The following is a 24122-nucleotide window of genomic DNA, read 5'->3' on the forward strand; positions in this document are numbered from 1 at the left end:
CCATTGAGTCTTTATAATAGTAATCTCTGCAGAGATACACAACAAGCACGGGTGCTCAGGATGGAACAACTGGCTGCGAAGGTGAAAAAGCCAGGACTTATACGAAGAGGTGTTTCGCAAGACAGTATGAGAAAAAGAAGACCTGCCAGAATTAATACAAAGAGGTGCTTCATAAAATTTAATATGAAAAAGATATGAAATCTTCCTCAGTGCCTATCTGCTGTGTCCGTCCGCTGTAGCAAACTCCCAGTCTGCCAAGGCCACAGTAGTGAGACACCTGGTCTGTTGAATTTTCCCTTACACCCGTTAACAGGTTCTCTCCCGTGACCGCGCTGCAGCTAACGATGCACGAGTGATGGCCTTTAATCTCGTCCAGAGCCATGGCCTGCAGGGACAAAGTGACAACATAGATTCTGATGTGCCAATTCTAGACAAATTAAGTGTAATATGACAAAGAAACAGCACTAATAAGACTGGGGAGTTACACAAGTGAAAAACAGTAAGGGATCCTTTCAATGTGAATGTAAATGTCACCTCTTGAATCGCCTCTTTAGTCAGAGCTCCAGGTAAATCCTGTTTGTTGGCAAATATCAGCAGTGTTGCACCAGCTAACCTCTGCGGGAAGGAAAGAAAAAAGAACGAGAACACTATCAGACATTTTTCAATGCAAAGGAGCAGCTTGATGCTCCTTAACTGGAAAATAACGACTGGGATTTCGCACTGGTCTCTGAGTGTGCACTGCTTCAGAAACTGTCAGACAATAGACTAAAGAGAAACCGTTAACTATCAGATAATAGAGTAAAGATGTCAGAGCACTTGGGGACATATTGAAGGAGATGTTTTACCTTGTTGGTATGCACACAGCTAACCAGTCTCCACCAGTTTCATGTTTTCATAAAGTCAATACTAAGATACTGCAAGCTTGACATATATTACACTGATACCTTTGTGTAGATTATTCAAAAAAGAATCCCTGAATCCCATAAGGTTCCTTCAAAAGTGTCTTGATCACAGCGGTTGAGACTTGCAGGAAACTATATATATATATATATTCCTATCTGTATACGAGAGTGGAGGGCTTTTAATTTGTTGATACCAGGACCCAGATAACGGGGAGAAGTTGATGGACACATTATCCATCAATTCTTTTTTTTTTTTTTTTTTACAATTTTGTAGATTTTGTCAAATTTAAGCGATGTTATTCCTTGTACGGGCGTTTTATGGGACCGGTCTTCAGTGCTTTGTTAGGTTTTTCAACTTCGGCAAATACCCTCTTGTAACACCAGTATTATTTACTTCACCGCTTCATTTAAGATAAATACACTAACAATAATACAGTTTTTCTCCATTGCTTTGGTTCATTTCACGAAACAGAAATGACATTCTCAAAACAACACGTGCAAACCTCCAAACCACTGGGCACTTGTTCACAACAGATTTGAATATCTCATTCCTTTAATCAAATTGCAATTGTATTAGCACATCCTAGCACATGACAAGTACAATTTCCAACAGCTTGCACAAATTTCAAATGATTTAGCACACCTTTGCAAACGGTTAGGTACAATTGCCCTCAGTTAGCCCAATTACCAATTGAATATATATTGCGGTTCCAAACTGACTGTCGCTTCTCAGTCAAGTGGTTATTCTCTGCATAGTGTTGGCATAGTGTACATCATCACCTGCACAATAGTTCGCTCTACTGTCAAAATCTTTCAGGCACACAATACCATGAAAAAAAATCATGGTATATACTGTAATAAGGATATCTTTGATCATCGGCTTAATTTTCAGGTGCAACTAGAACTTTAGTAATCAAGGTTGAGTTTCCAACATCTGATCACACAGTAAGTTTACAGTTTTCTCCATTCCTTTGGCTCATTTCACGAAACAGAAATGACATTCTCAGAGCTCTAAGTGCAATTGGCAAAATAGCCCATATGGTTCAGCACAACTACATAGATCACCTTCAAAAGGTCATATCTCACTATGCCAAATATTAGTTTTGATGTGCTTATTGTTTGACAGTATATAGTGCCGTACACATTTTCTGTTACTGTAAGCATGATGTATGGAAATTACTGTAACAATTTCCATGGCAGTATGAGTGCAATAAAGTATTTTATGTGAAACCTTGAATTAATATTTTTTCTGTTTGATACACATAGTATTCTGGAAAGAAATAGTATTCAGTGTCAAAGGACTGAGCCAAGATTTAAATGTTCGCATGAGGGATATTTCTATGGTCCACTGCCATACTGACAAAACATCTAAACATTTTGACCTGTAGTGTTTAAACAATGCCAAAGGGACTTTTAATTTTGGGGGCACTGACTATTTGTATGAGAAAAGGATTGAGTTTTGACTGATGAGTTGGCTGTTTTGGGAGAGATATGACCTTTTGCAGGTGTGCTATGGAGTTTTGCTGAACCATCTATGTTATTTTGGCAAATGTATTTAAAGCTTTGAGAATGTCCTTTTTTTCTGAGAGATGAGCCACAGCAATCGAGAAGGAACTTTTCATTTTGGGGGCACTGACTATTTATATGAGAAAATGATTTGGTTTTGAAACTTGAGTTAACTTTTTTGGGTTAGATATGACCTTTTGAAGGTGATCCATTTAGTTGTGCTGAACCATATGGGCTATTTTGCCAATTGCACTTAGAGCTCTGAGAATGTAATTTCTGTTTTGTGAAATGAGCCAAAGCAATGGAGAAAAACTGTAATATACAATAACCGAATACGGGTTGATGTGCTGGTGTATTTCTACACAATGTTGGGCTCGTTTATTTTTTCGAAAATGCTGAGCATTCACTTGGAAAAAGTAAATGTGGTTCATGTTTTCCATGCATATATCATCCAAGATATTAATTTCCTCAAAATGAGCCGTTGTTTAACCTTAGATCATTTTATGGTGTATAAATGTAGCAGGATATAAATCCTTGAACTGCTGCTATAAATATATTAGTATTTCACTAAGGCTGCCATCTTGTGGATGTGAATAAGATTACTTTTTCTAAACGGAAATGACGCAGCACAGGATTCTTATCCTGTGCTGGATAAACCGTATCTTTAATAAGGTTTTTATTTTTGTTCTGAAAACAGTGTTTGTAAAACACATAAAAGAGTTCTCTTTTTGTTTTGCTTAATTTATCCAGAGTTACTTGAAGCTGGGGGAATAATCAGCCTGGGTTTCTCTCCGGTTCACCGGATGGGAGGAGTCCGTCAGGCCGGAGATAAAAAGAAGACGGACCGGTTCTATCTTTCACTTCCTTCTCTCGTCTGATCGAGGTAAGACTTCTCGCCCTTCCCTGCTCCGCCTCATTCAATTGTTAGATTTAACTTGTTATATAGAACTTGTAGGTACTGTTTAAACAAATAAAAGTGGATTGATGAACCCCTTTCTCTCGTTATAGGCTTGGAGATGCTGTCTCACTTTCCAGTGGCGGCCACATGTGTGACTGTGCTGCAGGTAAATGAGCCTGTACATCTCTAGGGTTGGCTATGGTTTTCGCATTGATTGTGCCTATTCAATATGGCTCTGGTGCATAACAGATTTGTGAAAAAGCATAAACAGAGACAGGAGATGTTTGCTTTGTCCCCCTCAGGAGGCAAATTAAGTATTAAGCGACCACATTGTTTTCTGATAGAGGTGCACGTTTCTTACATAGTTTTGCTAAATATTAAACTGCAGATGTAGTTCCATCTGTCTAACCCTGAGTTTCTTTGCAGGCTGGCTGGCTAGGTCTTCGAAGCAGCTGGAAAGCCCACTATGGTGAGAATTTATTTTCTATCAATTGCAAATGATCAGAGTTGTGTTTTTTTTAAACATGATGATTAAACCTAAAGACAAGCATATGCCTGAATAAAGTGATGCCATCTTTTAATCTGATTACCCTGAGTTTACGTAGAACGATGTTAAATTCCCAAGCAGGCTGTGCACTGATCTGTGTTTTCTGGGTCAACAGGTGTGTGATCTAACTGAGGAAGGATGCGCCTTCAGCACCTTGGAGAGGATTCACAATGGAGTCTTTTGGTGTGTATTTTTCTGTTCCCTGCCTGTTACTTTGAAGATGATGCAGTTCCAATGATGATGACCTTAGCTCACTTTGAACCAATGTGAAACGACACGAACAACTGAGAAACTGCATCTTTTTAAAACTTCTTTCATGACTTTGTTACTTTAAATTTTGCAACATGATTTGACTAAAGGCTATAAACAGTCTACATGCAGTGTAACTTTAAAACATATCAGTGGTTTTTCCTTTAGATTCTTGTAATTGAACGTTGTCTTGCATCAACAGATGATTCGGTGACGCTTCAGCATCACGATTGGCGTGTTCCCATTGAGGGTAAGATGTTAAGTCATCACTATAGAATCTATACATATTGGACTTGGTCCCAGGCCGACTGAAAATGATGAGATACATTTGGAATCTCGTTCGTCTGAACTGCTGTTGAGAAATCTAAATCTGACACTTACGAAGGTCAATGTTTTGCAGCATAAAACCTCACAATTCTGTTCCTCAACCTTAAACATGTTGTCTGTCACAGGTTCTGATGAAGAAAGTTCCCTCATTGAGCGAGGTGAGTCTGTCCTCTGGAAAGTGTGAAAAGGCAGGTTCAAGTTTGTGTCAGTCAAATACTAAGATGGCTGTTAAACAATCACTGTTTTGATTGGAATATTAAAATCAGTTGTATTTGCTGTGAGCTGCAACCTCTGAAAACAATCAATTGTAAATTCAAGATACGATCAGTCAAGTGTTTCATGCGGTTTCCTATGTGATGACACCCGCACACGTCTTACGCCTTTTCAATGCCAGAACCTGAAAAGGTGGACCCACTGGTGTTGCCTTGGCAATAAGGGGAAGACCCGTTGGGGTTCCAACAGGGTTGGGATGTAAGCAGATAATTCGAATCTGAATCTTTATTCCATATTTTAGGATGAAGCCAACATGGAACAGATCGGAGTGATGACTAAGCCCGTCCCAGATGTAAGTGTCTTATCTGTGCTGTCACTTATGATGAGTAGAGGTGATGAGTTTCTGTTACCGCCCCAGTCTGATAATTCATGACTGATTGGTTTTCTCTGATCAAAAGTTGAGAAATAAAATATCTTGCCGTTTAAACAAGTGAAAGTGGATTAATGAACCCCTTTCTCTCGTTGCAGGCTTGGAGATGCTGTCTCACTTTCCAGTGGCGGCCACAGGTGTGACTGTGCTGCAGGTTAATGAGCCTGTACATCTCTAGGGTTGGCTATCGTTTTTGCATTGATTGTGCCTAATCAATATGGCTCTGGTGCGTAACAGATTTGTGAAAGGATAAATGACTCTACATTTTTGTTGCGTGGCATATTGGAAGTTAAAATTTAAATTGACCAATGGCTGTTAACACGGTGCTTGCCTCTATTTAAACTGTATCTTTTGCCATTTCAAGTTGGCTGCATTTCCTTTTTAAATGGAATTGTGTTTAATAAATCACAAACATGGACCTGATGTAGGAATAGCTTGCAACTGAGCTTGCGTTACATGGAGTCTACTAAGCGTAGCTAACATGTGCAACAAGATCTGAATGTGATGTTGACTGTAAGCATGCCATCTATTTCAGAACAAAGCCCTTGCACCAAGGTCTAATTTTTGGTTCGGTATCTTGCGATATGGGTACCCAACCCTATTATCACTACTGTTTCTGGGATTGTGTTGCTGATTGTCTTCGGCAGTCAAGGGTTTTAGACTTGTCCCATAATCCTCCAGTCAGACCCTTCTCCCTGTTGACCCAGTACGGCACTGAGGACCCTGATTTCTGGACGAGACTTATTCCTGACCATTTTAAATGGTGTACCGTGATTGCATTGGCCTTTATTGATGAATGTATGACTTTGATGTTTCAGGTCACTTGAATTCTATGGCTTCATCTTTGGATTGCTCTCCTGATTGCAGTGGAATATCTGGTAAGAATTGCTCTTTGGGAGAAGTGAGATGATTTGGAAATGATGAGTTTTTGTTACCGCCCCAGTCTGAAAATTCATGACTGATTGGTTTCTCTGATCAAAGCTTTGAACAGCATTAAACATTAAGTCGTTAGTTTTCTATCAATTTCTAAGTTTTTGCTTATTTTGCAGAGTCTGGATGGGCCTGGAAGGATCTGCCGTGTGTTCGGTCTTCAAATTAAAATCTGGAGGAAGATGTATATCGTGTGTATAGTTAGACTGCACGTTAAATCTGAAGCAAAATCTCTGGAGTTATAAAAACTCCTACAGCTCTGAATTTTTTTTCAGGTGTATTGTAAAATCCAGCACTTCCCAATAAAATAACTCTACTAACTATAGCTTTTGTTTTTCATTTGGGAGAAGTTAAGTGGTCTCCTGATGTGAAATGTTGAAACATGTTTTGTTTTTCATAAAACTGCAGTTTTATGTTGCACCTCCATCAGCCTGGCCTTAGATACGGGAACTAGACTTCAAATCCAATTTGCGCTCAAGTTTTCTGAGGTGTTGAACATTCATTACTGTAAATTTGAATCTTGTATTCAAATATTAGTTTATAGGTTTGGTGGTAGACTGACTTGTTACATCTGCATTGTTCTTTAACTAAGCAAGGATCAGCCTGCTGTAATAAACTAAAACAGGCTTAATTGCAGAATGTGTATTGTCACTTCCTTGTTTGAAATTTATAATTGAGTGGTATGCGGTATGTACCCTGCAGGGTTCCTACGGACATGGAATTGTAAAATGTTTATTTCCAGGGCTGAAAAAGACTTAGCATACATTTTTATATGCTGAGTTTTACACAATTCATATGCTTTTAAAAGAAATGTGCCTCATACTAATTCTAGAAGTCTGTGTGGAGGCAGATGCAGTAATTAACTATGCTAGAGAAGTATAGATTTAACCATGCTTGGCTACAAATGAAAAGAACATGCCATGGGTTATAACAGAACCTCAAAATATTGTCTCATTTAAGGTATTCTTTGGAATTCTCAGTTTGCCTAAATACTACTGTCATTTTTCCTGAATACACCGAGATTCACAATGCTTGGTTATGGAAATCCATTCGTCAAAATGTATGAACCCTGTCTGTGGCTACTTGACTTTACCTTAAAATTATGAAGTGAATGTACTTCTGGTTCTAATCGAATCAGTCAAAATTGACATGGGTCTTAAATGTTACAACAAAAACCCAGCCTCAGTAACATGGATTCATGAAGAGCTTCCATATCAAATATTCAGTCTGTTCGGGTGTATTGAAACATTTCATGAGGATCCACTGTTAAATGTTGAGCTTATTTGGACAGAATGTGAATCATTTTATGAACTGTAAAATAAAATGGTCAAAGTGAAATGTAGATCAGTTCTCATGGGATGTTGGTTGTGGTTACAAGCAGTTACACAAACAGCATGAGTTAGAGTGAAGACACTGAGGTTGTGGCAATGAAGTGCGTCAGTTAAGAAGATGACCCCTTAAAAGAGACTCAAAAAAATTAGCTGTATAGTGCATGAGTTACCTTTATTGTGTAGATAACATGTGAGGCACCAACTTAGTATAAAAAGGGTCATTACATTGCTTAAATTATATTATACATTTCCTCCAGGTGTCTGTATGTCTAGATCATTTGTTCAATTTGAGAATCCACTCTTTTTTACACTTCTGCTTTTCTTAACCCTACTGGCATTCTGGAGTCATGTCAGACATCAACAAACCCAGGAGGCCACTGTGTTTTAATTGTGTCCCTGGTTTATAAACACACATTAGTCGGCAGTGAAGATTCTCGCAGCGATATCGTCTAACAGCCAGTCCACGCCCGTTAACAGGTTCTCTCCCGTCACCGCGCTGCAGCTAACGATGCACCAGTGATGGCTTTTAATCTCGTCCAGAGCCAGAGCCTGCAGGGACAAAGTGACAACATAGATTCTGATGTGCCAATTCTAGACAAATTAAGTGTAATACGACATAGAAACAGCACTAATAATTCTGAACACAGTAAGGGATCCTTTCAATGTGAATGTAAATGTCACCTCTTGAATCGCCTCTTTAGTCAGAGCTCCAGGTAAATCCTGTTTGTTGGCAAATATCAGCAGTGTTGCACCAGCTAACCTCTGCGGGAAGGAAAGAAAAAAGGACGAGAACACTATCAGACATTTTTCAATGCAAAGAAGCAGCTTGATGCTCCTTAACTGGAAAATAACAAGACTGGGATTTCGCACTGGTCTCTGAGTGTGCACTGCTTCAGAAACTTTCAGAAAATAGACTAAAGAGAAACCGTTAACTATCAGATAATAGAGTAAAGATGTCTGAGCACTTGAGGACATATTGAAGGAGATGTGTTACCTTGTTGGTATGCACACAGCTAACCAGTCTCCACCAGTTTCATGTTTTCATAAAGTCAATACTAAGATACTGCAAGCTTGACATATATTACACTGATACGTTTGTGTAGATTATTCAAAAATAATCACTGAACCCCATAAGGTTCCTTCAAAAGTGTCTTGATCACAGCGGTTGAGACTTGCAGGAAACAATATAATAATAATAAATATATACATTTATATATATATTCATATCTATATATAATTATGTCAACTTTAAGACATTGGTATTCCTTGTATGGGGCTTTTATGGGACCAGTCTTCAGTGCTTTGTTAGATTTTTCAACTTCAGCAAATACCCTCTTGTAACACCAGTATTATTTACTTCACCTCCTCCTTTAGCAGTTTACTGAGCTCCTGTCCGCAGTCCTGCAGTCTGAGTCTGTCGGCGCTGTCCACCACCCACAGCAGCCCGTCTGTGCTCTCAAAGTAGTTCCTCCAGTAGGAACGCAGCGACTTCTGACCTCCTACATCCCAGAAATTCAGTTTGAACCTAGAGAACACATGCATAAGAGAACATGAGGACTTTATAGTAAGACTAGAAAAAGATATTCTGATCAAATTAACAAGAAATTTCTGTATAAAGCAACTGATTCTGAACCAAACCAGGACATTTCCGTTCCCCCTGTGTTATGGTCAAGGAATGATGTGTGATAGTCCTGTGATCTGATAAAATTCGGAGGTGGTCTGGGCCACATTCTCTTTACTTTGTGAACTCGAATATAGTTTTGTTGTTGTCTCTTTTACACAGCTAATCATAGAATTTAAAGGGGTTCTCATCAAATTATTGCTAACTGTGGATCCATCTATTCGGCTGTTCTCAGGGGCCCCCTCATGCCTAGGGGCCCCAGGCAGATGCTTGCTTTGTCCACCCTGTGTATGAGGGACTTTCGACAGATATATGCAGAAGCAGTGAGGATGGACGACCTTCATGTTTTAAGACGTGCACCAGAATCTTGTGCAACAAATTATTATAGCTATAGGCCTTTTTCCCAGCAGGCATTTCAACTTGCAGGAAGTGATTCAGTGCTTTGTGGCAGTGTCATAGCACGATCAATATTCTGAAGTGACATAGTAATTGGATAAATTTGAAAACGACCTTTCGGTAAAGATTGTGCAATGTGTGATGTATGGAAGGGGCCTGAAGAATGAGTGTCACGCCCTGCTATGTTCCTGCAGAGTGTGTGGGTGTGTGTGTTTGTGTGTTACCCTCGGTGCTCCAGTGTCTTGATGTTGAAGCCCAGCGTGGGGGAGATGGTGCTCACGTCCTCGCCGTTGAACTTCTTCAGGATGGTTGTTTTCCCCGCGTTGTCCAGACCTCTGCACGAGCCACGTTAAAGATGACAATAACAACAATAACACACACACGTGACGAACAGGACTCACTCTTAGCTCGCAGCTAGCGTGTAGCATGATACAGCACAACACGTACGCAACAAACTCCACACACAGCAGAACCGTGGACCATCATACCGATTACCGGGCTGATATGAAGCTACGGCCCGCGATGCTGACGTTTTGGACGCAAATGAAGCTGTGCTAACGTTGTCGTATGGAAGATGTTAGCTGCTAAGCTAAACAACCCGTTACAGGCAGGATACAATATCAGGAGCCGCATCTCTCGCTCCTTCTGCTTCAGCTTCTTCAGAATCGTCAGTAAACCCATCTTCGACTCGTCCCGCTCTGCTGTTTGTATTGTGATAACTTAGCTTTGACGTGAAAGAGGTTCAGCATACCAGTAAGTAGGGGCAAACTCCAATCGTGACAGAAGCAGCTCGTCGATGCACTTCCGCTGTCAACAGGAACTGCCACTGAGTGGAACGGCAGCTGCCTGTGATGCGACACTGTTTGGAGGCAGCTGTAATTTATTCAATGAGATACCGATTTATGAAAATGTATTTTCATTGTATTATTTTTATATAATAATATATATATATATCTTTTATTAGGTCTGGGGGGGGGGGGGGTAGACTAAAACTGAATAGGGTTAGGGTTTACTCCTTCTACTTCAAAACATTTTCTTGAGTTGTGAGCCTCTGTGGTGTAAAAGCATCAGAGCATATGCTAGATAGATAGATAGATTACTTTATTCATCCCCGAAGGGAAATTAAGTCGTCATAGCAGCCGGTACATTTGAATACAATAAAATACAATAAAATACAATACAATACAATACAATACAATACAATAAATTAAAATAAAATAAAATAAAATAAAATAAAATAAAATAAAATAAAATAAAATAAAATAAAATAAAATAAAATAAAATAAAATACAAATAAAATATAAAATATTGCGGTAGAAACAATAAAAACAGAAACACTAGATAAATGGGTTGATAAGGTGCAGTGGCATATGATGGTAAGTAAGTACTGATGATATGATAATATGATAATGATAATGTTGTTGTTAGACAGTATATAAAAATAGTACAGTATATATAGTATATAATATATATTTATATATGAAGGTAATTATACCAATATAATAATAGCAGTATATAGTAATAATAGCAGCAACAGTATATATAATAATAATAATAATAGTAAAATATAATAATAATAACAACAACATGTACACATGTATAAATATGTGTATATAGACTTATCCATACAAAGAATGTATAAAGAGTATAAAGAGTATGATATAATATATGATATATAGTAAGGGTATAATAATAGATAATATAATATACTATGAGTGTAAGAATATGTAAACAGAGTGTGCAAAAGTCAATATTATTGTGTAAAGTGATGAATTGAGACAGGTATATTTAGTGCAGTTGTGTGATGGTGGCTCTGACAGAGGTAGATGTGTTGTACAGTCTTATTGCGGTTGGGAGGAACGACTTCCTGTATCGTTCCTTAGAGCAGCGGGGTTGAATGAGTCTGTGGCTGAAGCTGCTCCTTAGCTTGTCCAGTGTTTTGTGGAGGGGGTGAGACGGATTGTCCATGATTGCCAGCAGTTTTGCCAGCATCCTGTGCTCCACCACCTCCTCCAGGGTGACAAGCTTAGAGCCAACCACAGACTCTGCCTTCCTAATCAGTTTTTTCAGTTTGTTGGTGTCCTTAGCCTTGATGCCCGCACCCCAGGACACCACAGCAAAGAAGATGGTGCTCGCCACAACAGACTTAAAAACATCTGCAGCATCTTGTTGCAGACGTTGAAGGACCTGAGCCTCCTCAGGAAATAAAGCCGGCTCAGGCCCTTCTTGTAGACGGCCTCTGTGTTGGTGGACCAGTCCAGTTTATTGTCCAGTGTGACACCCAGGTACTTGTATGCAGGGACCACCTCCACAGCCGTCCCACCGATGCAGACAGGAGAGGGCAGTCATAGAGACATTGGAGGGTCCGCCGGGGGTGGGGGGGTTGGGGTTGAACCTATTGAAGAACGTGTTCAGCTCGTTCGCACGTCGTTCATCCCCAGCTGCTCCCCCATCTTTCCTCTTGAAACCAGTGATCTCCTTCATACCACTCAAGACGTCCCTGGTGTTGTTTTCCTCCAGTTTGTGCTCCAGTTTTCTCCTGAAGTTGTCCTTGCTCTCCCTGATGCTGATCTTGAGCTCCCTTTGTACCCGTTTGAGTTCTGCTCTGTCCCGTGATCTAAAGGCCCTCTTCTTCTCGTTGAGAAGGGCCTTCAGGCCGCTTGTTACCCACGGCTTGTTATTTGGGTAACAGCGGACCTCTTTAGTGGGGATGGTGTTATCTATGCAGAACCCAATGTACTCAGAGACACAGTCAGTCAGGCCATCAATGTCCTCACCGGTCAATCTGTGGCTTCAAGCGCCCCACGCAGTGTTTCCATGGCCTCATGAGACCATTTCCTCACTGTTCTCACTGTGACTGGGTGCTGCTGAATCACAGGATTGTATGATGGTGAGAGCAGGACTAGGTTGTGGTCTGACCTGCCCAGTGGTGGCAGGGCAGTGGAGCTGTATGCATCCTTAACATTTGCATACAGCAGGTCCAAAGTCTTATTTTCACGGGTGGCCCATTTTACAAACTGGAAGAAGGTTGGGAGTGTGGATGAGAGGGAAGCATGGTTAAAGTCACCTGTGATGATGATGAAGGCCCCGGGGTGTTGCGTCTGTAATCCTGCAGTCACAGTGTGTATGACGTCACACGCTGCTTCTGCGTTTAACGGTGACGTGCCCGGGGTGACACCACCTGTTGTGTCAGTGATGGTAAATGTTAATAATGGAGTAAAGTCAAAGCATGTTTGAGTCTTTTTATGCAACTCATTGAAAATAAAGCAGGGTTCCAGTTTTAGTCATTAAGCATCATATTCCATTGAATTCACGGTCATGTCCTGCCACATTTGTGTGTACCAGATTGTAACAGTTCTACACTCTATCAACATCTCAATAGGATGCCTGGATAAAGGTCATTACAAACTGAGGGGAGCGTGGCCTAGGGGATAGAGCGGTTGCCGGTTCGAATCCCACTCTTTCCCATCTGCATGCCTAAGTGTCCTTGGCAAGATACTGAACCCCTAAAATGGCCCCTCACAAATGCTGAGTATTCTAAAAATGTGAGTTGCTTTAACAATAACAATCTGCGGTGATTACCCTCAAATCGGATGGGAGCAGTGGCAAGTGCCCCTAACTGACAGCTGCCTCAAATCGCTGCAACTGCCTTTAAACATCTACGAGCTTCCTCTCTCCGGGAATGGCTTCGCTGCAACTGAGCAACGGTGTCTCCCATACCCTAGCGACAGTGGACTTTTTCAAACAAAACTTTATTAACCAATGATGCAGGAAAGGTCACATAAACGGCTACCGGAACCAGCCAGGAACTCGGCTACTTATGTTTATTTTAATTCAATAATATGTAAACGTAACATAATATAAAATAATATATAAAATTCGGGTCCTATTCGGGTAAGGGTCCTAACTTTTACTTATTAATGAGTATTTCTACTTCACTGTCATAGGACTTTTACTTATAATAGAATATGACTTTACTGTCTCTGTACTTTTACTTCAGTGAATGATCCGAGTTCTTCTTCCACAACTGGTCAAGTTTATTTTGTTGCTTATACTTTAGTAATTATCAAACAAGTACTTGTAGCAGACTATTTAAACTGTGCAGTAACAGTACGTTCGTTTCCTCTTCGTCCTCCAGTCCAACAGGGATCGCTGCTGGCTCGGAGCTCGGAGTCTCTGTCTTCCTCCCGCTGGCTCTTTGTTCGCTCCGAGACACAAAGTTCTCATAAAGGAGGAACATGTCCGCCGTGCAGCTACTGCGGGTGTCGGTACGTGAGCGGATCAGCGCTGCAGCTGAAGACTTTCTGCTGCAGGTGGAGAAAGGAGGAGGAAAGGATCAAGTCCCAGCGCTGAGAGCGATGCTAACCGAGCGGCTAATGGCGGCAGCTGAGGAGATCCTCGCGGTGCTTGAGGAAACCGTGGCCGAGTACGAAGACAGAGTGGAGCAGTCCGAGCGGTCCGAGGTGGAGATCTGCCGCCAGAGGAGGCTGCTCGATGCCGCGATGAAGCCGGTAGTCCGGTTGCACAGAGCAGGTCAGTCCCTGGAGCCGGAAAGATAGCTAAGCTACTGAAGCTAAGCTGTGGTGTCGTATTAGCTAGCACAGAGCACATTAGCTGCACTAGCTTAGCTAATGGAGCTAAGCTGCTGTTTGGTAGCTAAGCTTATCCATTGCATGAAGGCAAACTTAACAGGTAATCTACATTATATTTAGCCTGACATAAGTAACACAGTGTTTCCCCTAGAATTTTTTTTTAGGCCCGGTGGTAAGAGCTGATAGTGTGATTTGTTATACATTTTTCACGGGATGCTAGAGTATTTGTTGGTTATTTCCATATAAAACACTTGCTTTGCCATCACAAGTTGATAATGATTCAATAAACACGTTATTAACAATAAACACATTTTATTTACAATACACTAATTTTATTTACAATACACTAATTTTATTTACAATACACTTATTTTATTATGAACACAGTGAGCATGGCTGGTTGCTACACTTGATCTTTCTTGGCTTTTGGAAGAATTGCTCCATGGCCTCTTGATAAGGGAAGTTTCCAACAGGCGGCCCATTTATGGATATTTTCAGGCAGTCCCCCAAGTGCTCTCCCTGCAGCCTGTTCCTGAGGTCAGTTTTCACCTACCAGAAGTGAAGATTTGTTTTTGTCTTTGTTCATTAGATTTTAAAATTTTGACTAAAGGTAGAAATTACTTTGCTAAAATTATTAATGAGTTGTGTTACCCTGTTCATAGTGGAAAAATCTCGCTCACAGTTAACACTGCTGAGCGGAATAGTGAGCCCAATTGCAGCAAGCTTGCTCAGACAGGGGTAGAGCTGACTGAGCTCATCGTACTGTGAGGTCAGCTCCTTCATTACATCCATCTGGTTCTTGTCCTATAGTTTGACAGAGCAGTTGACAAGGAACATTAATATAGGATGAAATTTGATAAGGGACAAAGCTAGCTCTTAAAAAAATCTTTCACCTTCAGAATGCCAGTAGTGAGATGTTCTCTGAATGAAGCCCACTCTTCCAGCAGTGTCTGCTCATCCATTGGGTGGAACTTTTTTGCGAGAGTCTTCAGTTGGCTCACAGGCACATCCTGATCCAGCTTCCTGGCTGCTTGTGGGCTCAGCACACTAAATGCCCCAAGGATGTGGAGTTCCTGGAAACGCCCGTTCAACTGCTCCACAAGTTGCAGCAGATATGGCTCCATCACCTAGTTTGTTAAAAAAAAAACTTGTTATCCTATGATAATTGTGGTACAAAATAGTTGTATCTGTCAGGTTGCAATTAGCTAATATAAATAAATATAAAAATAAATACCTGAGTGCAAAATCGACCCGAAAATGATTGCTGGTCACTGCTGCCAGAGGACTGCTGCCCTCTCCTCTCTCTCTCCTCTTCAGCCCTGATATTAAACATTCCCAGCCCCCTGGGATCATTCAGGTCGTGGTGGAGTTTGGCCAGGGCTGAGCCAGGAGGTTGGTTGTGACCTGCCTCCTTAATTCTTTGGATTGAGGCAATTGTGACTGGTACCTGAGGGAAAAACAAAGTTACATTTAGTATGCAGTGTGACAACTGCACAACCAAAAAAAAATATCAAATCATTTGTTTGGATTAAAAAAAAAGTTATAACAAGGACAGTGGATAATCTAACCTGGTCTTTCACAGCGAGGAAATTAACGTCCTCCTTCTGGAAGATCTTTGACAATCTCGCCAGATGAGGAAGCACATCAGCCTGAAGGTGCAATGCAGCTACAAAACGATAAGTGGCACAAAAGGAGTAGAGTCCTTTTGCCACAGGGCACTTATTGTGTTGTACCTCCTCTGCAAGGGCCGTCAGCACTGCAGGGAGATTTCTCTGCAGGTTTGCCACTGCCTGGTGCTGTGAAAGCCAGCGTGTGTCCTTGACCTCCTATACATTATTGCAGGGAAAATATTATGAAATATCTGGTGCAATGAAACAGTTTTCTGTAATCTTTCCTCCTTGTAAAAATTAAGGTTTGTCTTACCTTAACTTTCAGATTAGCGATTCCCAGTGTTGTGGCTGCTGCCTTCAAAACTTCTGTCCTGTTGCTGCTGTTACAAAAATACAGGTGAAGATGCTGCAGGTGGTCCCTGAAAGTCTTCATGTAGGCTGTTTTCTCTGAGGCATCTCTGCAGACCAGAGCCAAACGATGGGCAGCACAGTGCACAGCGACTAGCCATGGCATGGTGTCGCAGAGTTGTTTCACCACTCCATTATGGCGTCCTATTTTTAAAAAGAAAAAAAGATTTGAGGGTATAATTGCGAAAAAAACAATATATTTAAGTCCAATAATCTTATACCTGTCATGACTGCTGCACCGTCCGTCCCAAGACCAAATATTTTGTCCTTGGGAATGCCCTTCTGATCAAGGATTTTATGGATGGCAGTCACAATGGTGTCAGCCTTCCCATCAGGAAGGGGAACCAAATCCAAAAACTGGCTAAAAAGAACTCCCTCTTTATCAAGGTATCTAAAATAAAATAGTTTTAAAATTAAATAAATACACATAGCTTGATCTTGCAATATATTTTTCAAACTATGTTAAATTATTGTTACAAGAAAACATTATCTTTTTACCGAACATGTACATCCAGCTGTTTAATCACAGCAACATCAGTGCTCTCATCCAGTTCGATCCCGACAGCCTGGGAGTTTCTAATGTCCTGCAGGATTGGTGCTTCTATAACACCAGCCAGTATTTCCAGCATTTCATCAACCATGCGGTGGGACCTATAGTTGGTGGATTTCCCTATCTTTGAAAATAAAAGAGATATAGAAAAATACAAAAATTAAAATTATATGTCTTATTATAATACAGTTGACAGTTTACCAATTAATATTATACAGTTACCTTCAGTTTGGCAAAGTAGTCACAACCCAGCAGATCAGCTAGCTCAAGCAGAGCTGGATAGTTAGTGTGGTGGGGAATTTCGTGTTTTACCAGCCAGTACAGACACTTGAAAGCACCCACCACAGCCTCATGCTCAATAACGACCACAGGCTCGAAAGCTGCTGTGACAGAGTGACCTGGACAAAGAGCAAAATAAGTCCTTACACATCAGTTTCACATTAATGTGATTAAAGTCTAGTTGTCAAATTCTTTCACTGAAATCAAATCATTAGATTAAATCTTACCTTTAACCAAAGTTGTGTGGGCCTTAAACGCTGCACTGTGATGTTCTGACCTCAAATGGGTATCCAAGACATCCTTTCTGAACGTCTGAGAGGGGACCTCAATGAACACCCTTTGGGGTGATCCTCTCTTTACAGCCTGCTTATGCTGGCGGCATATGCGACAGAACATTCCTGTAAACGAAAAATATTTCAATTCAGAAAGTCTATTATTATTTTATTCTAATTTTATCGAAAAAAAATAATTCTCCTTCAAAACCTCATTTGAAAATGTTCATGGTAATGGCGGGCTGAACCAATCAGACGTCGCATTTACGCGATCGGTTCGTGGTATAGTTCTTCTGCCGGAGAATAAACAGTGTTTTTCTAAAAACAAAGTTGATTTAATATAAACTAATTTCATGTACAGGAGCATAACGCACCAATACATATTGAGATAGCTGGTGGTGAGCTTGGATGGTTATGATATTATGGCTAATAATCCAATTCTCAATGGGGAAAAATGAATAGGGTTTTTACTTCCAGAACCAGACTTTTGAGCCCTTTTAATGAAAGCACAGCAGGAGAGAGCTTTTCTCTGCCTGCTCCTTCAATTAAGAAGGAGCAGCACAGCGCAGCAACGTCAATTTCTCGTCAGATCTTTATATTTACCCTAAGCTCCGCCGCAAACAAGAGGAATTTGGATGCGAGTCCGCAGCCAAGACTGGTGGGAGAGAGTGGTCTTACGCGAATTTAGTGACCAGGAATCCTTGAAGGTCCTATTGCGCACTACTGCAGATGCCATCTCTCTAAGTTAAGAAGTATTTTAACGTTCAGCCTGCAAAAGTACTAGTAGTAGCCTACTCATTTACAGTTATTTCGGACGCGCGCGGACACTACGATACGCGAACACGTCATTAATAAACACCCATGTCCCCTCGCTAAGCAACCGGACACGCTTACCGGACTACTTTTAAGGAGTGATAACAAAGACGTGAATCAGGCAACAAATTGTAACTTACCATGTTGAGTCTGGTATAGCCACTGGCTATATTTGGGATTTTTAAGCCAGTCTGGGTCCCAGCCGGATTTTCGGTGTTTGCTGCCCCTATCTCGGTCACCGATGCTATTGCTAGCGCTCGGTTGGTTGCTCTCGCTGACATCTCTCACCTCTGCCCCTCCGACTTGTTCCTCCACACCTGTCAGTCGCCCTTCTTCCCCACCTGTACTCTCGTTTGGCACCGTGTTTAGGAAGAACCTTGAAATATCTTTTTGTCCTTCATCCCTTTTAAGTTTTTTTGGTGGTGCCATGCTAATGATTATCTAACTTAATGCTGTCAGATTGACCGTTAGGGGCATCATCTGCGCACGCGCGACACCCGCGCGCAGTATTTTATTTTATTTTGTATTTTTTTTTGGCCGGTTGTTGGCCTGGCGGGGGCGCTCGTTGGCCTGGCGGCCCGCCAGGCCTGAACAATGGTAGGGGAAACACTGTAACATTAATGACCTTGTAATTTTGGCATTTCAAACTCAGGATTAACTTGCACACTACTGTAGCCTCTCAAACTACATATCATACTACAGGAGTCTGGATACATTGACTCAGGTAGAGCCACTCTCTTATTGAAGCGTATCGGTAGCGAACAGTTATGCATATTCGTTTTAGTCACATCTAGTCACTTTTATCCTTCTTAGTTTTAGTTAAGTTGAGTTAGTCAAATGCAATTAGTCTAGAAATCTAATTGCATTTTAGTCTAGTATTAGTCTCATTAAACTCCTTTTCTTCCCTTCTCCGGCCAGGGACCCCCTGTGTTGTGTCTGAAACTGCATAATAATCTAGCTTGCAGTACTTAGGTTGTCCATTAAATTTCCCTCCTAGCATGGGTCTATAGCAGGGGTTGGCAACCTTTACTATCAAAAGAGCCACTCTGCCCCCTCTTCCCCCAAATAAAATTTGTCTGGAGCAAAACATATTTGATAACAAGCTAATAAAGTTTTATATAAAGTTATACTATACTAAACTATAATTCATTGCATTTTTGAAATTATAGAACGACAATAAAGAAAGCTGTTGACAATTTATTGCTAGTTTTACCTGTTACAACAAAGAAAATCACCAAATGCTTATGAAGAGGAGAAGAAAATACACAGGCAAGTAGGGCTGCTCGATTATGGAAAAAATCATAATCACGATTATTTAAACGATTATTAATATGTGCCCTTATTCTGAAGTCGATGCTTTATCTTTGTAATCACTTCCGGTTCCGGTAAACACCGATGACGGCTGCGTGTCTTATTCCTCCATGAACCAGGATATTGGTGCCCGGTTATTCAAGCCCCTAATGATGGAAACCCTGAACAGTCAAGCGGGAGTGCGCTTGAGAATAGCGGTGCGTGGCGCGGCCACTACATGGTCTGTTTTTTTTACAGCCGTCACCACACACACAACTCGCCTCCTTCACTTTACAGCTGCTTGAGAGTGAGTGCCAGTCAGCTGGGCCGCTGAGTGCTTCGGGGGAAGGACTGAATTACGCATGTGCATAAAAAAGAGACGCGCCAAATAATCATTTCAACTCGATTATAGTAGTTTGGAGATCGTTTGACCCTATAATCGTAATTACGATTAAATTTCGATTAATCAAGCAGCCCTACAGGCAAGTGTAGGCCTACTTTGAAATAAATTAAACACATAACTATGTAGGGCTATTTGACTGCTCTCCATATTTGGAGGTCAGACTGGAGGCGGACACAGAAACTGAAGTTCGTTACAAACCAGCTGCAGCTTCTGCTCTGATCAAGAAGCTGCGGCTCTGATCAGCTGAGACCAAAGAAACTCTGTGTTTTTACTGTTTCCACTGTTTAGAAGCAGCCGGTGTGAAAGTGAGTGGCTGCTTCACGTGAACGAGCTCTGATCTCACTGTGTCTCTGAGCGAGTGAGCGGCAGCTAGGGGCTGACACACACACTCGCCTGCTCCTGGTACTCCATGACGGCCTGATACAATGATGTTTAAAAAAATGATTGTGACTTAATCAACCCTCAGCATTTTCGTCTCGTCTCGTCAACGAAAGTTATAATAGATTTAGTCCTTTTTTTTTTTTTTTTAAAGATCCGTTTTTCGTTACGTCTTTGTCTTATTCATGAGAAAAGGGTCGTTAACGAATAGCTTTCATTGTTAACGAAATTAACACTAGTATTCTGATACTATTTGAGAACAAATCCAATCGTACTTCTCTAATCTCCCTGCAGACTTCCTGCAACTGGTGGTGAGGAAAGAAGAGGTTCCCCCTGAGCAGCAGCAGTGGAGCCCCCTTCTGGACCAGGAGGACCCAGATCCCAACCACAATAAAAAGGAAGAACCGTGGACTAATCAGGATGGACAGCAGCCTCAAGGACTGGAAGAGGCTGATAACAAGTTCACATTGACTCTTGTCGCTGTAAAGAGAGAAGAAGAGGAAGAGAAACATAAATTGTCAAAGCTTCATCTGAGTGAGACCAAGAAGAACAGAGCGGACTGTGAAGGACCAGAACCAGCCTGGAACTCAGGTCCTGATGGACGTTTACAACCAGGTCCTGAGGACAAGACTGAAGACTCTTCTGAGACTGACGTCAGTAAGGATGATTGGATGGAGACCATGGAACCTCAGTCTGGTTTAATTACAAGAAATAACAAACAGCCTCTTATTGATATGGGATGTAAGACAGAAAAGAAAACGTTTAGTTGCTCTGAGTGTGGTGAAAGATTTACCAAATGGGGCAACCTAAATACACATATGAGGAGTCATACAGGAAAGAAACCCTTCAGTTGCTCTGAGTGTGGTATAACATTTAGTCGAAATGAAGAACTGAAATTCCATATGAGCATTCATACCAGAGAGAATCTAATGAGTTGCTCTGTGTGTGGTAGAAGATGTAGAAAAATGTCTGATTTAACAAGACATATGAGGAGTCATACGGGAGAGAAACCGTTTAGTTGCTCTGAGTGTGGTAAAAGATTCACAGTAGGTGGCAGTCTAAAAAAACATATGAGGAGTCATACGGGAGAGAAGCCGTTTAGTTGCTCTGAGTGTGGTAAAAAATTCATTGTAAATGGCAGCCTAAAACAACATATGAGGAGTCATACGGGAGAGAAACCGTTTAGTTGCTCTGAGTGTGGTGATAGATTTACCAAAAGGGGCAACCTAAATACACATATGAGGAGTCATACGGGAGAGAAACCGTTTAGTTGCTCTGAGTGTGGTAAAAGATTCACAGAAAGTGGCAGTCTAAAAAAACATATGAGGAGTCATACGGGAGAGAAGCCGTTTAGTTGCTCTGAGTGTGGTAAAAGATTCACTGTAAATGACAGTCTAAAAAAACATATGAGGACTCATACGGGAGAGAAACCGTTTAGTTGCTCTGAGTGTGGTGGAAGATTTACCATAAGGGGCAACCTAAATACACATATGAGGATTCATACAGGAAAGAAACCCTTCAGTTGCTCTGAGTGTGGTATAGCATTTAGTCGAAATGACGAACTGAAATTCCATATGAGCATTCATACCGTGGGAATCTAGTGAGTTGCTCTGTGTGTGGTAGAAGATGTACAAAAAAAGTCTCATTTAACAAAACATATGAGGAGTCATACGGGAGAGAAGCCATTTAGTTGCTCTGAGTGTGGTAAAAGATTCACTGTAAATGACAGCCTAAAACATCATATGAGGAGTCATACGGGAGAGAATGAATTAAGTTGCTCTGTGTGTGGTGATAGATTTACCAGAAAGTGCATTCTAAATATACATATGAGGAGTCATAGGGGAGAGAAACGCTTTAGTTGCTCTGAGTGTGATGAAAGATTTACCCAAAAGAGCATTCTAAATATACATATGAGGAGTCATACTGGGAGAGAAACGCTTTAGTTTCTCTGAATGTAGTAAAACATTTGGTCAAAATGACGAACTGAAATTCCATATGAGGATTCATATCGGATAGAATCTAGTTAGTTCCTCTGAGTGTGGTAAGCGATTCAGCAGACAGTCAGCTTTTTACGAGACATATGAGGGGTCACAGAGCTTACACAGTCACAGAGTATGTTTGTTTAGGTTAGGCTACATCGCGGAAATGTTACAGGTACTGAGCAACGACATGGTGCAAGCATTCGATTTAGACAGCGTCTCTCCTCAGTAGAAGGAAAACATTCTGTTTAGCCAGACCTCAGATAATATGAACGTGTTCACCGTTCAAATTAATTATTGCTCAAAAATGTGCGTTTAGTTTATCGTTCTCGTAAAAATGAATGTGTTCAAAGAACGCGTTCTTTTGAACGTTTTCATGCACAACACTGGTTTCAAGTTCATAAAGGAATACACACTGTCATTGAATATCACTTTCAATTTTGCAAAGTTTTGGGAAAATTCATTGTGATTTAGAAGTGGAACACAGAATGTGAAAAATATGAAAATGGGCTGTTTTGGGTGTTCTCTTAGCAAAGTGTAATCAACAAAATAAACTTAACCAGTGGTGGAATAAGAATTCAGATCATTCACTGAAGTAAAAGTACAGAGACAGTAAAGTCATATTGTATTTTAAGTAAAAGTACGAAGACAGTGAAGAAGAAATACCCAATAATAAATTCATAGTTAACTGTTTCAAATCGAGAATTAAGAATCCCTCCTTTGTCTTTTTTTAACATTTTCATGTCCCTAAAAAATATAAATCATTGAATAACAAAAAAGAATTGTGTTGATATTTCTTGTTTCAACTGATTTGATTTATACCACTATATACTTTTCATAATGTTGTTCATGTCTTTATGTTTGAAATGTTTTCGCTGCACACTATGTATATGTATGTTCTTGACTAGTTCATATGATTAAATATGTTCGTTTTGAATCACTGTCCTATGATCCATGTGATTTTGTTCTGTCAGAAACTAATGTTAAATGTTCTCCCAGTTTAAACAGAAAAAGTATTTTCTCAGATCGTGTCATGTTTTAAACAGGAGACTTTGACTTTAACAAAGTAGCGACAGTATGTCTGTATCTCTTCATTTGTACGGACATTTTGGAGTTGGAAAAGTGGTGATGCAGACATGAGGTGGTCAACTGAAGCAGATTATTGATGCACTTCATTATTACCATTAAAACCAGCAGCTTTATTCAAAACATCAACTGGAAAAGATATAAAACAACTTACAGCAAATTACGTTCAGATTCCATTAAACAGGGAAGTTACAGAGCAGAGTCATTAATAGTTTAGATATCCGTGTATCATCAAGAAAAACTACACATTTTCAAACTTATATATCCAAATTATATCCCAGAGCGGATGTTAGGATCCAATGATGTTTGTAGTCAGTGGCCCGATTTCTCTTAATATGTATATACTGCCGTGGTACTCATGCATAATAGTGCGAGATTGATGCATGTGAATGGAAGCAGGAGATTTTTGGTCCCATGACTATGACTGATCAGCTGGAATGGCTTATATAGATCTGTGATCTACTGAGTCGAGTATCACACAGAATGACAGACGAAACCGAACCATCCCAGTTCAAACACAAGCATAAAAATATAATGATCTTATTTTATAGATTGGGGACATCACAGCTGTCTCTGAATTTTACAATTCTGCTGTTTGACATTTACCATCATTCACGTCAACCAGGGCTCTTCTGTCAGCCCTGCTTCACTGTCCGTGCGTGTGACTGTAATGCTGCGTTCCAGACGACTCGTAAGATATTCTGATCTGAAATTTCCCAGTTCCGACCTCACGTCAAATATGTCTGACTGTGAGAAACTGGTTAATTTGTCTCGTGATGAGACAATTCAACTGTCACCAGTTCAGCCTTCGTTTGTAGAGAAACAAAGAGGAGGAGGGCGACGCCATTCGACTTTTATTACTGAAAACACAATCAATAAATAAAGGAAAACACACTGTCACAGAATCTCACGATCAAAGTAACCATTGTTTAAAAACAAACATATTTAATCATTTGAAATAGTTTAGAACACACATATAAACTGTGCAAGGAACACACTTTAACCTTAAAATGACATGAAGGACATGAAAAATAGATAACTATGGTCTAGATATTTATTATATTAGGCATGAATCAAATCAGTAGAAACAATATATAAAAACACAAATCTTT

At 40.5% G+C, this 24122-nt stretch overlaps 2 protein-coding genes, 1 long non-coding RNA gene and 4 other non-coding genes across 7 annotated transcripts; 6 read left to right on the forward strand and 1 right to left on the reverse strand.

Moving 5' to 3' along the window:
• The first annotated feature begins 3222 nt into the window (after window positions 1–3222).
• On the forward strand, window positions 3223–6327 carry LOC133950053 (uncharacterized). The gene is made up of 10 exons (XR_009920223.1): window positions 3223–3291; window positions 3417–3472; window positions 3733–3775; window positions 3969–4036; window positions 4305–4352; window positions 4555–4587; window positions 4944–4994; window positions 5171–5298; window positions 5891–5950; window positions 6122–6327. It is a non-coding gene; the product is annotated as an uncharacterized LOC133950053 (long non-coding RNA).
• LOC133950364 (small nucleolar RNA SNORD30) lies at window positions 4413–4481 on the forward strand. The gene has a single exon (XR_009920252.1). It is a non-coding gene; the product is annotated as a small nucleolar RNA SNORD30 (small nucleolar RNA).
• Window positions 4778–4899, forward strand: LOC133950372 (small nucleolar RNA SNORD22). The gene has a single exon (XR_009920260.1). It is a non-coding gene; the product is annotated as a small nucleolar RNA SNORD22 (small nucleolar RNA).
• LOC133950368 (small nucleolar RNA SNORD31) lies at window positions 5025–5097 on the forward strand. The gene has a single exon (XR_009920256.1). It is a non-coding gene; the product is annotated as a small nucleolar RNA SNORD31 (small nucleolar RNA).
• LOC133950369 (small nucleolar RNA SNORD31) lies at window positions 5982–6053 on the forward strand. Its single transcript, XR_009920257.1, has one exon. It is a non-coding gene; the product is annotated as a small nucleolar RNA SNORD31 (small nucleolar RNA).
• Window positions 6328–7486: 1159 nt separating the features above from the next.
• Window positions 7487–10176, reverse strand: arl2 (ADP-ribosylation factor-like 2). The gene is made up of 5 exons (XM_062384219.1): window positions 9967–10176; window positions 9575–9685; window positions 8696–8858; window positions 8015–8095; window positions 7487–7882 (listed from the first exon to the last, which is right to left on the reverse strand). Exons 1-5 carry the CDS (start codon window positions 10029–10031, stop codon window positions 7748–7750), a joined length of 555 nt encoding a protein of 184 aa, XP_062240203.1. The 5' UTR covers window positions 10032–10176; the 3' UTR covers window positions 7487–7747.
• A 3267-nt stretch (window positions 10177–13443) lies between these two features.
• On the forward strand, window positions 13444–22865 carry LOC133950056 (gastrula zinc finger protein XlCGF57.1-like). Its single transcript, XM_062384222.1, has 2 exons — window positions 13444–13883; window positions 20240–22865. The coding sequence occupies exons 1-2, from the start codon at window positions 13589–13591 to the stop codon at window positions 21544–21546; spliced, it is 1602 nt and encodes a 533-aa protein (XP_062240206.1). The 5' UTR covers window positions 13444–13588; the 3' UTR covers window positions 21547–22865.
• Window positions 22866–24122: the final 1257 nt, after the last annotated feature.

The sequence above is a fragment of the Platichthys flesus genome, chromosome 24, assembly GCF_949316205.1.
Source record: "Platichthys flesus chromosome 24, fPlaFle2.1, whole genome shotgun sequence".
Lineage (NCBI taxonomy): Eukaryota > Metazoa > Chordata > Actinopteri > Pleuronectiformes > Pleuronectidae > Platichthys > Platichthys flesus.

Coding starts and splice junctions, on each gene's coding strand:
- arl2 (XM_062384219.1), bottom strand. CDS start 10,031: ATGGGTTTACTGACGATTCTGAAGAAGCTGAAGCAGAAGGAGCGAGAG. Junction 9,686..9,966: donor GAGATGCGGCTCCTGATATT/GTATCCTGCCTG, acceptor TGGCTCGTGCAG/AGGTCTGGACAACGCGGGGA. Junction 8,859..9,574: donor AAGACACTGGAGCACCGAGG/GTAACACACAAA, acceptor TGTGTTCTCTAG/GTTCAAACTGAATTTCTGGG.
- LOC133950056 (XM_062384222.1), top strand. CDS start 13,589: ATGTCCGCCGTGCAGCTACTGCGGGTGTCGGTACGTGAGCGGATCAGC. Junction 13,884..20,239: donor AGTCCGGTTGCACAGAGCAG/GTCAGTCCCTGG, acceptor ATCTCCCTGCAG/ACTTCCTGCAACTGGTGGTG.